The sequence below is a fragment of the Lithobates pipiens genome, unplaced genomic scaffold, assembly GCF_037356315.1.
Source record: "Lithobates pipiens isolate NorthernLeopardFrog02 unplaced genomic scaffold, aLitPip1_a1.2 Scaffold_22, whole genome shotgun sequence".
In the NCBI taxonomy this organism is placed as follows: domain Eukaryota; kingdom Metazoa; phylum Chordata; class Amphibia; order Anura; family Ranidae; genus Lithobates; species Lithobates pipiens.
In genome coordinates this window covers 33,184,569-33,197,817 of record NW_027507784.1, presented here as the reverse complement: position 1 = coordinate 33,197,817, position 13,249 = coordinate 33,184,569, and the positions used below count along the sequence as shown (strand labels likewise).

The following is a 13,249-nucleotide window of genomic DNA, read 5'->3' as shown; positions in this document are numbered from 1 at the left end:
CTCACCATCCTTGTGGCCTCCTCAAATGGTGACAGGACAGTGCATGCATCCCTGATCATGCCCCACTGGCGTGGTGAGAAAAAACCGAGCTCCCCTGACCCTGTCCTGGTGCCATAGTCGCACAGGTACTCATTGATGGCCCTCTGCTGCGTGTGCAGCCGCTGCAGCATGGCCAATGTTGAGTTCCATCTGATGGGCATGTCACATATAAGGCGGTTCTTGGGCAGGTTCAACTCCTTTTGGAGCTCAGCCAGCCGAGCACAGGCATTAAATGATCGGCGGAAATGCACACAGACTTTCCTGGCCTGCTTCAGGACATCCTGTAAGCCGGGGTACCTGCCCAAGAACCGCTGCACCACCAGGTTAAGGACATGAGCTACACAGGGCACATGGGTCAGTTGTCCCTGTCGGAGGGCGGAGAGGAGGTTGGTGCCATTATTGCAAACCACCATTCCTGGCTTAAGCTGGCATGGCGTCAACCACCTCTCGGCCTGCCCCTGCAGAGCTGACAAAACATCCGCCCCAGTGTGGCTCCTGTCCCCCAAACAAACCAGCGCAAGCACGGCATGGCATCGTTTTGCCTGCGTACTTGCGTAGCCCCTGGAACGCCTACGGAGCACCGCTGGTTCTGAGGACAGAGCACTGGAAGAGGCCATGGAGGAAGAAGAAGAGGAGGGGGTGGAGGAGAGAGGTGTGTCACAACCAATAGTAGCATTTTGGAGGCGTGGTGGCGGAACAACCTCCAACACTACTGCACCTTGTCCTGCATCCTTCCCAGCTGCCAGAAGAGTGACCCAATGGGCCGTGAAAGACAGGTAACATCCCTGTCCATGCCTGCTGGACCATGAGTCAGCGGTAATATGCACCTTATCGCTGACCGCCCTGTCCAGCGAGGCAAGGACATTGCCTTCCACATGCCGGTAGAGAGCCGGAATCGCCTTCCATGAGAAAAAGTGGCGTTTGGGGACCTGCCACTGAGGAACCGCACATTGTACAAACTCACGGAAGGGGGCCGAGTCTACCAACTGAAAAGGCAGCAGTTGAAGTGCTAGCAATTTAGCCAAGCTAGCATTCAACCGCTGGGCATGTGGATGGCTGGGAGTGAACTTCTTCCGCCGGTCCAGCAGCTGGGGCAGGGACATTTGCCTGCTATAATCGGACGTGGGTGTACTGCTAGCAGAGTTCCCGGAAGCACTTGGCTGTGACACAACTAATTCTACACCTTCATTCCTCTCAGAGCAGGTTTCAGAGAGGACTGAAGGTCTAGTGGGGTTGGAGATGCCAGCTGATGAGGAGCAAGGAGAGGTCCGCTTTGTTCTTTGGTGTGGGTCTTTGAGGTACGCTTGCCAACGAGCTGCATGGCAGGTCAACATATGTCTGGTCAAGCATGTGGTGCCCAAGCGGCTGATGTTTTGGCCACGTGAGATACGCTTGAGACATATGTTGCAAATAGCAGCGGTGCGATCTGATGCACTCGTCTCAAAAAAGGCCCACACCAAAGAACTTTTAGAATAACGCGCAGAGGCAGCGCCCTGCACAGGCGGAGCTCTGCGGTGTGATTCAGTCGGTGTGCTGCCCCTAAGCTGGCCCCCGGAGGGCATCCTGCCTCGTTGGACATGTGCCTCCTCCTCCTCCTCCCTCCTTCCAGGCACCCACGTGGAGTCAGTGCCCTCATCATCCCCTCCCTCTTCATCGCTGTAGCAAACCTGGCAGTATGCTGCAGCTTGTGGAACATGACTGCCAGATTGCTGTCCTTCTTGAGCATCCCCTCTCTCTGCGCTCACGCTACTGCCTTCCTCTAGCTGAGTGTCATCATCAGAGCCCACAAAACACTGGGCATCCTCCTGGAGCATGTACCCAACACTGTGCTCAAAGAGTTCAGGAGACTCCTCAGGAGGACGTGGTGGGTCTAGGGAAGGAGTCACTGATGATGACATTGAGAGGAGGGAAGACGATGCGTTGGCAGCTGCTTTGCTACTACCCTGAGACTGGGTGAGAGAGGATGAGGAGGATGAAGAGGGTTTGGTCATCCACTCTACCAAGTCATTGGCATGTTGCGGTTCAACATGTCAAGCTGCCAAAAAGAAGGACGAGCATGTCCCATGGCCACGTGCTGATGACAATGCACCGCGTCCACGACCAGCACTGTTGTCTCTAGACACAGAGCCTGCTTGCCCTCTTTTATCGGCTCGCGCCTGTCTGCCTCTCCTTGCTGGCCTTCCAGACATGGTAATGGCCTGAAGGGAGTTGGGTAAAACAGCAGTTGGGTAGTGTATATTGTGCTGGAGGCACACAACACCCACTAACTCCTGCAGATGCCTTTATTATAGAACACCAGAGGTAAAGGGGTATATACAGATGTATACTGTGCTGTGCTGGAGGCACACACAACTTCCAATAACTCCAGCAGATGGCAAGTGGGCTCAAATAGAGAACAGCTATGTAGGTGGATATAGCGGTATGTACTGGGTACAGAGCACGCAAACAGCACGCACTATCTCCTAACACTACTGGGTACAGAGCACGCAGACAGCACGCACTCCTAACACTACTGACTGCAAGCTCTATTATAAAAGATAGATCACTACTACTAGCTATATAGGTGAGGTGAATATAGCGGTGTATACTGCGGTCAGGGCACGCAGACAATAACCAGAGAACACCAGAGATAAAGGGGTATATACAGATGTATACTGTGCTGTTCTGGAGGCACACACAACTTCCAATAACTCCTGCAGATGGCAAGTGGGCTCAAATAGAGAACAGCTATGTAGGTGAATATAGCGGTATGTACTGGGTACAGAGCACGCAGACAGCACGCACTATCTCCTAACACTACTGACTGCAAGCTCTATTATTAAAGATAGATCACTAGCTATATAGGTGAGGTGAATATATCGGTGTATACTGCGGTCAGGGTACGCAGACAATAACCAGAGAACACCAAAGATAAAGGGGTATATACAGATGTATACTGTGCTGTGCTGGAGGCACACACAACTTCCAATAACTCCTGCAGATGGCAAGTGGGCTCAAATAGAGAACAGCTATGTAGGTGGCTATAGCGGTATGTACTGGGTACAGAGCACGCAGACAGCACGCACTATCTCCTAACACTACTGACTGCAAGCTCTATTATTAAAGATAGATCACTAGCTATATAGGTGAGGTGAATATAGCGGTGTATACTGCGGTCAGGGCACGCAGACAATAACCACTACACAACAGCAAGATAGAAAATCGGCCGAAAACGATCGGTGTGTACTGTGTTGAAGGTACACAGAACACCCACTGCTTCAGACGCCAACACACTACACGAGGCCGCCGCGATGGCGGCCTTATATAGTGTGGGGCATGCACTACACAGCCTGAGCTATGATTGGCCACAGGCATCCTGCCTGTGGCTAATCATGGCTCTCCTCGCTGCTGGCGCTGCGATTGGCCAAGCATGCGGGGTCACAGTACATGCTTGGCCAATCATGAGCCAGCAATGCACTGCGCCATCGCAGTGCATTGTGGGCCGTGAGCGCCACGCGAATTTGACGCGAACGGACCAAAATGTTCAGATTTCGCCGAACGGACGAACAGCCAATGTTCGAGTCGAACGTATGTTCGACTCGAACACGAAGCTCATCCCTACTCAGGAGACTGCTCTGTTGACCATGGCCGTAGGGGCACTTCACCATGAGATAATCCAAGTCCTTTCCCTACTTTTGATTGGCTTTGCGCTGAGGTTCTTTCCTGGTCACCATAATGCAGTAAAACGTGTTTTCGGAAAGTGGCTAAGGTCTTGTGCACCTCTTCACTCTCTTCCTTGCCAGAGGAGTACCACACTTTTAGCAAGGTCTTTGACAAAGGTCAAGCTGATAGTTTGCCTCCACACCGGTCATATGATTGCGGAATTGAACTTCAACCTGGTGCCACGCCCCTTCGTGGCAGGGATTACCATTTGTCTGTCTCGGAGGATAAAGCCATGGAGCACTATGTTGCGGATGCACTTTTTCGAGGGTTCATCCGCAAATCCTCATTTCCTGCTGGTGCTGGCTTCTTCTTTGTGAAATAGAAGTGGTGAACTGAGACCTTGCATTGACTATAGGGGTCTCAATCGCATCACGATTAGGAACGCTTATCCGATTCCGTTGGTTATGGAATTATTTGACCGCCTCAAGGGAGCATAGTTTTTTATGACGCTCGATCTGAGAGGGGCACACTATCATGGTTATGCAGTAATGTTTGTCTGTCAGCTTACCTCTCCATGTGTTTAGATTAAGAGGCCAGTCACTCTCACCTGGCTGCTTAATCTCTCCTCAAAGCATGGCTCCACCCCAGCCCCTATCAGGGAACTCTATATTAACCTGTGAGCTGCAAGCCGGCTCTGCTGATCAATATTGTGTGTTTTGGGTTCCGTGTTTGTGAATTGCTCTGTGTCCTACGTCTGATCCTATTTACCGACCTTGGCTTGTTCTTGACTGTCCTCGTCTGCTTCATATCCCAACCTTTGGCGTGTTCCTTGACTATCCCTATCTGGTTGTTGCCTTGACCTTTTGGCTTATATCCTGACTTTCCTTGTTGTCGCAGTCTGTTGCTTCCTCTCTACCTTCCTGTACTCTACTGTGAGCATGAGCTGGGAGACCCTGGGGGCTGCGACCTGGAGCCAGACTGCTGCGAAGTCCATTCCCACCATCAGCGGCCCTGGTGACCACCTGCTGGCTCTTATATTCTGCACCCTGGGAAGTCTCATGCTCGAGCTCCCAGTTTGATCCGTATGGGTGCTCCAGAATACCTGCTTTCCTGGACCACCCAGGGCTCCATCCGCAACAGTCAGCCATAGGGTCCAATACTTTGCGGTGTACTCCAGACCCCCATGGGGTACATCTGTCACCTGCACTCAGGTAATCTGACACACAATCCAGTGAGGATCAAGGAGGGAGATGAATGGAAAACTGCATTTAATACCAGGACAGAACATTATGAATGCCTCGTAATGGCATTTTTGCAAGACTCCTGCAGTTTCTTCAGGAATTCATCAACAATGTCCTCCAAGATATGTTGCAGCAATGTGTGGTGGTTTATCTCGACGATATTCTCATATATTCTAATCCCTAGAAAGCCACCACACAGATGCCTCCCATGTGCTACAGAGGCTGAAAGATAATAACATGTATTGTAAGTTGGAGAAGTGCAAGCTCCATCGTGAACATTTCTGGGTTATGTCATTTCCACTGCCAGTTTTTCGATGGACCCAGAGAAACTATCTGTAGTTCTACAGTGGTCTCGACCTATGGGTCTACATCCGCTACAAGGCTTTCTTGGCTTTGCCAATCATTATCAGAAATGAATTCATAACTTCTCTTCTCTGATCAACCCCCTGACTTATATGACCCACATACAGTGGTGTGAAAAAGTGTTTGCCCCCTTCCTCATTTCCCGTTCCTTTGCATGTTTGTCACACTTAAGTGTTTCGGAACATCAAACCAATTTAAACAATAGTCAAGGACAACACAAGTAAACACAAAATGCAATTTGTAAATGAAGGTGTTTATTATTAAAGGTGAAAAAAAATCCAAACCATCATGGCCCTGTGTGAAAAAGTGATTGCCCCCCTTGTTAAAACATACTATAACTGTGGTTGTCCACACCTGAGTTCAATTTCTCTAGCCACACCCAGGCCTGATTATTGCCACACCTGTTCACAATCAAGGCATCACTTAAATAGGAGCTGCTTGACACAGTAAGGTCCACCAGAAGATCCTTAAAAGCTACACATCATGCCGAGACCCAAAGAAATTCAGGAAAAATTGAGAAAGAAAGTAATTGAGATCTATCAGTCTGGAAAGGGTTATAAAGTCATTTCCAAAGCTTTGGGAATCCAGCGAACCACAGTGAGAGCCATTATCCACAAATGGCGAAGACATGGAACAGTGGTGAACCTTCCCAGGAGTGGCCGGCCACCCAAAATTACCCCCAGAGCGCAGCGACGACTCATCCAAGAGGTCACAAAAGACCCCACAACAACGTCCAAGGAACTGCAGGCCTCACTTGCCTCAGTTAAGGTCAGCGTTCATGCCTCCACCATCAGGAAAAGACTGGGCAAAAATGGCCTGCATGGCAGAGTTCCAAGGAGAAAACCACTGCTGAGCAAAAAGAACATCAAAGCTCGTCTCAATTTCTCCACAACACATCTTGATGATCCTCAAGACTTTTGGGACAACATTCTGTGGACCGATGAGACAAAAGTGGAACTCTTTGGAAGGTGTGTGTCCAAGTATATCTGGCGTAGAAGGAACACTGCATTTCATAAAAAGAACATTATACCAACAGTAAAATATGGTGGTGGTGTGATGGTCTGGGGCTGTTTTGCTGCTTCAGGACCTGGAAGACTTGCCGTGATAAAAGGAACTATGAATTCTGCTGTCTACCAAGAGATCCTGAAAGGGGAATGTCCGACCATCTGTTCGTGTACTCAAGCTGAAACGAACTTGGGTTCTGCAGCAGGACAATGATCCTAAACACACCAGCAAGTCCACCACCGAATGGCTGAAGAAAAACAAAATGAAGACTTTGGAGTGGCCTAGCCAAAGTCCTGACCTGAATCCTATTGAGATGTTGTGGTATGACCTTAAAAAGGCCGTTCATGCTCGAAAACCCTCTAATGTAACTGAATTAGGAAAATTCTGCAAAGATGAGTGGGCCAAAATTCATCCAGGACGCTGTAAAAGCCTCATTGCACGTTATCGCAAACGCTTGGTTGCAGTTGTTGCTGCTAAGGGTGGCCCAACCAGTTATTAGGTTTAGGGGGCAATCACTTTTTCACACAGGGCCATGATGGTTTGGATTTTTTTTCACCTTTAATAATAAACACCTTCATTTACAAATTGCATTTTGTGTTTACTTGTGTTGTCCTTGACTATTGTTTAAATTGGTTTGATGTTCCAAAACACTTAAGTGTGACAAACATGCAAAGGAACAGGAAATGAGGAAGGGGGCAAACACTTTTTCACACCACTGTATAACCCACGTGACCCACAGAATTGGTCTCCTGATTCCATTAAAGCCTTTGAGTCTCTCAAGGCTGCCTTTGTTTAAGCTTCTGTACTGGCACATCCTGATCCTACGTTACCCTTCACTCTTGAGGTTGATGCATCTGAGACTGGAGTAGGCACCCTTCTGTCTCAACATCCTACCTCTGAGAGCGCTATGTATCCTTGTGGCTACTTTTCTAAGAAAATGTCTCCTACAGAATGCAATTATGAGATTGGGGGCAGATAATTGTTAGCTATCATTTTAGCTCATAAAGAATGGAGGCATCTCCTTGAAGGTACCACTGTGCCAGTCCTCATTTTAAATGACCATAAGAATTTCACATTCTTGTCTGAGGCAAAAATCTTATGCCCCAGAAGGGTGCGATGGGCTCTTTTTCTGTCAAGCTTCAATTAGATTACATTACATACGATCTCATTCTTAACTGGTACTAAGAATGTAAGGGCTGGCACATTGTTGCAACAGTTTTCCTCCACTTCCAAGATGGAGTTGGTTTCTGTTCCTGTGATACCTCCCAATTGTATTCTGGCCACTGTTCATACTAGTCCCACCTTACCTTTATGTGACAGAATTTTTGCCGATCAGATCCATTCTCCTCCTTAGTAACATGGTAACCACTGCTTTGTCTCTGAGAATCTCCACACTGCTTTGCTCCAGATTTACCATTCTCCCAAGGCAGCTTGCCACCCAGGGAAGAATCAACTCTTTTGGGCTATTTTTCAACAATTCTGGTGGCCTAGACTCCACACTGATGCAACGGCCTTCATAGTCGCTCGTTGCGTGTGTGCTTAGAGTAAAGCCCCGTACACACGAGCGGACTTTTCAACATCCAAAGTCCGAGGGACTGAGTCCGTCAGACTATTCGATCGTGTGTGGGCTGCAACGGACTTTAGCTTAGCTAAAGTCTGACGGACTTTAGAAATGAAGCATGCTTCAAATTTTCCCCACGGAACTCCGCCGGACCCGGTCCCTTCGAAAAATTCGCTCGTGTGTGTGCTACTCCGACGGACTAAAACCGACGCTAGGGCAGCTATTGGCTACTGGCTATGAACTTCCTTAGTCGAATCCAGTCGTACGTCATCACGTTCGACTCCGTCGGAGTTTAGTGTGATTGTGTGTGGCCAAGTCCGCTCGGTCGAAAAGTCCGCCAGAACTCTGTGGGAACTCCGCCGGAACTCCGGCAGAACTCCGTTGGAAGTCTGTCAGACTTAATCCCTCTCGTGTGTACGCGACATAAGACACCATGACACCTTCCAGTGGGCCTCCTACAACCCATGCCCAATGACCCAATGGAGAGAGGCCTTGAACCCATCTGTCTATGGATTTTATTGTGGCGTTACCCAACTCCCAGGGCAACACAGTGATTCTAATGGTAGTTGACTGGTTCTCAAAAATGTCACATTGTATTCCACTTAATAAGTTGCCCACATCCAAAGAACTGGCATCCATTTTTGCTCGGGAGATCTTTCGGTTACATGGGTTCCCCAAAGTTATCATCTTGGACAGGGGTAGCCAGTTTGTCTCCGGGTTATGGCAAGCCTTTCATGCACAGTTGGGAATTCTGCTTTCCTTCTCCTCTGCATATCACCCGCAGTCCAATGGGGCCTGCAGAATGAGCCAACCAAGCGCTGGAGCAGTTTCTACGTTGCTATATTTCTGACCACCATAACAACTGGTCAGACCCCTTCCCTTGGGCGGAGTTTGCTCACAATAGTGCCATCAATATCGCTTCCTGATTGTCTCCGCTTATGACGATTTATGGTTTTCAACCATCCATGTTGCCTGACTGATTTGTTCCTCAAAGGATTCTTTGCTGCACTGATATACTGCACTGATGGGCACTAATAGGCTGCACTGAGGGCCACTCAAAGAGTAAAAGGGCGGGGCCTAAAGGGGAAGGGGTGTGGTTTACAGATACCAGACTGGGTCTTAAACAGGAAGGGATGTGGCCTTGATGGGTAGGGGTGGGTCATATTTAAGTTAGGGGGTGCACAAATTTATTCAGGCCTAGGCCAGAACAAAACTTAAATACACTACTGCCAAAGATGCAATACCAAATGATGATACTGTATCATGCTCTCAACCCCCAGCAAAGAAAATAAGAAAACAAGGCAAAGATGTTCCAGGAAAGTCACATAACACTGAACAGAATGCAGATACAATGGGAGGACCAAGTCCAGCCCAGGAACAACCAAAGTAAGGTAACAGAGAAATACAGTGCCTTCAAAAAGTATTCATACCCCTTGCAATTTTCCACATTTTGTCATGTTACAACCAAAAACATAAATGTGTTTTATTGCCATTTTATGTGATAGACCAACACAGAGTGGCACATAATTGTGTAATGGAAGGAAAATGATAAATGGTTTTAATTTATTTTTACAAATAAATATCTGAAAAGTGTGGCACACATTTGTCTTTAGCCCCCTTTACTCTGATACCCCTAACTAAAATCTAGTGGAACCAATTGCCTTCAGAGGTCACCTAATTAGTAAATAGAGTCCGCCTGTATGTAATTTAATCTCAGTATAAATACAGCTGTTCAATGAAGCCCTCAGAGGTGTGTTAGAGAACCATAGTGAACAAACAGCATCATGAAGGCCAAGGAACACACCAGATAGGTCAGGGATAAAGTTGTGGAGAAGTTTAAAGCAGGGTTAGGTTATAAAAAATATCCCACGCTTTGAACATCTCACAGAGCTCTGTTCAATCCATCATCCAAAAATGGAAAGAGTATGGCACAACTGAAAACCTACCAAGACATGGCCGTCCACCTCAACTGACAGGCCGGGCAAGGAGAGCATTCTTTAGAGAAGTGGCCAAGAGGCCCATGGTAACTCTGGAGGAGCTGCAGAAATCCACAGCTCAGGTGGGAGAATCTGTCCACAGGACAACTATTAGTCGTGCTCTCCACAAATCTGCCCTTTAAGGAAGAGTGGCAAGAAGAAAGTTTGCAGTTTGCAAGAAGCCATGTGGGGGACACAGCAAACATGTGGAAGAAGGTCCTCTGGTCAGATGAGACCAAAGTTGAACTTTTTTGCCTAAAAGCAAACACTATGTGTGTCGGAAAATGAACACTTCACATCACACTGAACACACCATCACCACCATGAAACATGGTGGTGGCAGCATCATGTTGTGGGGATGCTTTTCTTCAGCAGAGACAGGGAAGCTGATCAGAAATATTTTTTTAAATATTGTGCCTGGGGGGTGTCTATAGTATGCCTGTAAAGTGGCACGTTTGCAGTGTTTAGAACAGTTCAAGAGAAAAATTAAATTTCTAAAGGAAAAAAAGTAATTTAAAACTACTGGTGACTGTAATGAATTGTTGGGTCTTGGTAATATAGATAAAAATACCAAAAATACCAAAAAAATGACGTGGATGTCACCACTAAAATCCATACCAGGCCCTTCAGAACTTATATGAATATTAAGGGGAACCCCGCACCCAAATTAAAAACCAAATGACGTGGGGGGCCTGCAGGCACTATATACTCCGAACAGCAGTATATATACTATACGGCCTGCCCTATATACTCACTGTAGAAAATTGGGCTTTAGGTATTGGTGGTACCAGAACACTGTAAGCCCTCATAATTTCTCTTGGTGGGAGCAGGAACGGGCCCTGCTGTGAAATATTATATCAAAAATTTTAATTACACGCCCCTATTAAACAGAAAAATTGGGCCTTGGGTGGTGGTGCCACAACACTATTACCCCTCACAGATACTCTGGGTCACTAAGGATCACATGATCCATAACTATCTCCTTCCAGCCATGTACAACTCCTTGGGTTTCTGGGGACTGAAAACCATCCCTTGAAGACTGCTGAGTGTTATCCTCTAGTCTACATCCATGCTGATACAACCCTCTCCCTCCTCTTCTTCCTGTGTGTTTGGCAGGCCCACAGGAATACGATCTGGATAAAGATGGCCTTGAGAGGTAAGGAAGTCCTCCTCTTCCTCCCACTGTTCTGCCTCAAGTGCCCTGTCCATGATTCCACAAAACGTGTGCTTCAATAGGAAGACTAGAGGGACAGTGTCACTGATGTCGCTGCTCACCATCCTTGTGGCCTCCTCAAATGGTGACAGGACAGTGCATGCATCCTTGATCAGTAGCCACTGGCGTGGAGAAAAGAAGCCAAACACCCCTGACCCTGTTCTGGTGCAATACTCACACAGGTACTCATTGATAGCCCTCTGCTGCGTGTACCGCCACTGCAGCATCGCCAACGTTGAGTTCCACCTGGTGGGCATGTCACAAATGAGGCGGTTGGTGGGCAGGTTGCATTCCCTTTGAATGTCTTGGATGAGCAGCTAAAATGAAATCAGTTACATCAACATCAGGTGCTTGACACCTGATGCTGATGTAACTGATTGCATTTTCTATGGAGTGGGATCCCTTGAAGACTGCCTATGCCGAGTGACTATCCTATTCCTCCGCAATCTTGATGATGCTAGCTTCCAACAATATTTTTGTTTTAGGGCACCACCACCACTGCCTAAGGCCCAATTTTTCTGCCCCTATTTTACAGGAGCATGTAATTACAATTTTTGATTTAATATTTCACAGCAGGGCCCGTTCCTGCATCCAGCAAGAGTATCTGTGAGGGGTTACAGTGTTGTGGCACCACCAAAGGCCCAATTTTTCTGCCCCTTTTTAACAGGGGCATGCAAGTACAATTTTTGGTCTAACATTTCACAACAGGGAACGTTCCTGCAACCAACAAGAGTATCTGTGAGGGGTTACAGTGTTGTGGCACCACCACCACCACCAAAGGCCCAATTTTTCTGCCCTTGTTTAACAGTGGCATGTAATTAAAATTTTTGATCTAATATTTCACAGCAGGGCCCATTCCTGCGCTCACCAAGAGTAACTGTGAGGGCTTACAGTGTTCTGGTATGACCAACACCTAAGGCCCAATTTTCTGCAGAGTATATAGGGCAGGCCGTATAGTATATATACTGCTGTTCAGAGTGCCTGGGGGCCTGGGGAACCCCCACACCATTTAAAAAAAAAATTGTGTGTGGGGTTACCCAAATATTTATACCAGGCCTGGTAATGGACTGGCGGGGGGGCGGGGGGGGTGTACCCATACTGTTTTTCTCAATGATTTTCATCTGTATTGCAATACATTACAGCCGCGATCATTTTTTTTCCTTTAGAAATTTAATTTTGCTGTGGTATTGTTCTAAACACGGGAAAACTGTGCCATTTTACAGGCATACTATAGACACCCCAGGCACGATATTTAAAGGAATAAAACTTTAAGCATTATTAAAATCACTGCGCCCGAATAAACAACACTTTTTATGGTAATAACTTGCATATAAGCCTTTAAAATTAGCACTTTTGATTTTTCACGTTCGTGTCCTATAGACTTTAACAGTGTTCGAACAAACCTTTTGTCTGTTCACATGTTCTGCTGCGAACACATCACCCACTCTTCTAATCACTTGAAGACAAAGCCATTTTTGACACTTTTTGTTTATATGAAAAAATAATTTTTTTGATAGAAAATTACTTTGAACCCCTACAGATTAAAATGGTGGGTGTTGCATTTTTTTTTTTACACAGCATTTGTGCAGCGATTTTTCAAAAGCAAATTTTTGGAAAAAAAACACCCTTTCGAATTTTAATACACTAAAATACACTATATTGCAAAAATGGTAAAATATAAAAAATGATCTTATGCTGAGTACAAAGACACTAAACACGACATGCTTTAAAATTTGCGCACAACCATGCAGCGGTGACAAACTACATATATTTTTAAAAGCCTTTAAAAGATTTTACAGGTTTCCACTTTAGAGGAGGTCTACTACTAGATACCTCACATGCATGGTACAATTGCTGTTTACATATGACAGGAGTGTGTTCGCCTTAGCGTGCAAGCACGGGGGGGACAGGGGTGCTATATATATATATATATATATATATATATATATATATATATATATATATTACTTTTCAGAGTATAGTGCAATGCAATCTGGTCATCCGACTGTGAAGAATATGAGGTGTATTGATGTCGCACTCTTCTTATTGCATTATAAATCAAAGAAATATCTATTTATCTTCCTAATCTGCCTCACTTGATAAAAAAGTGATCTCTCAATAATAAACAAATTGTACAAGAATTAAGTGTTCAAATGTATAAATAACTATTAATGTTCATATGTTGTCATAAAATACTAGCGATTGCAGT

At 46.4% G+C, this 13,249-nt stretch overlaps 1 protein-coding gene across 25 annotated transcripts in view; it reads left to right on the top strand.

Moving 5' to 3' along the window:
* Nucleotides 1-13,249, top strand: part of LOC143923526 (uncharacterized) — a 213,321-nt gene that overhangs the window by 183,963 nt on the left and 16,109 nt on the right. For 23 of the 25 annotated variants that reach the window (XM_077447270.1, XM_077447271.1, XM_077447263.1 and 20 more), the window contains one exon: nucleotides 9,132-9,237. The exons of 1 other annotated variant lie outside the window; for it this stretch is intronic. In XM_077447270.1, coding sequence (XP_077303396.1) covers nucleotides 9,132-9,237 — 106 coding nt within the window. Of the gene's footprint in view, nucleotides 1-9,131; nucleotides 9,243-13,249 lie in introns of all 25 variants that reach the window. One more of the 25 variants, XM_077447250.1, reaches the window with a different exon arrangement.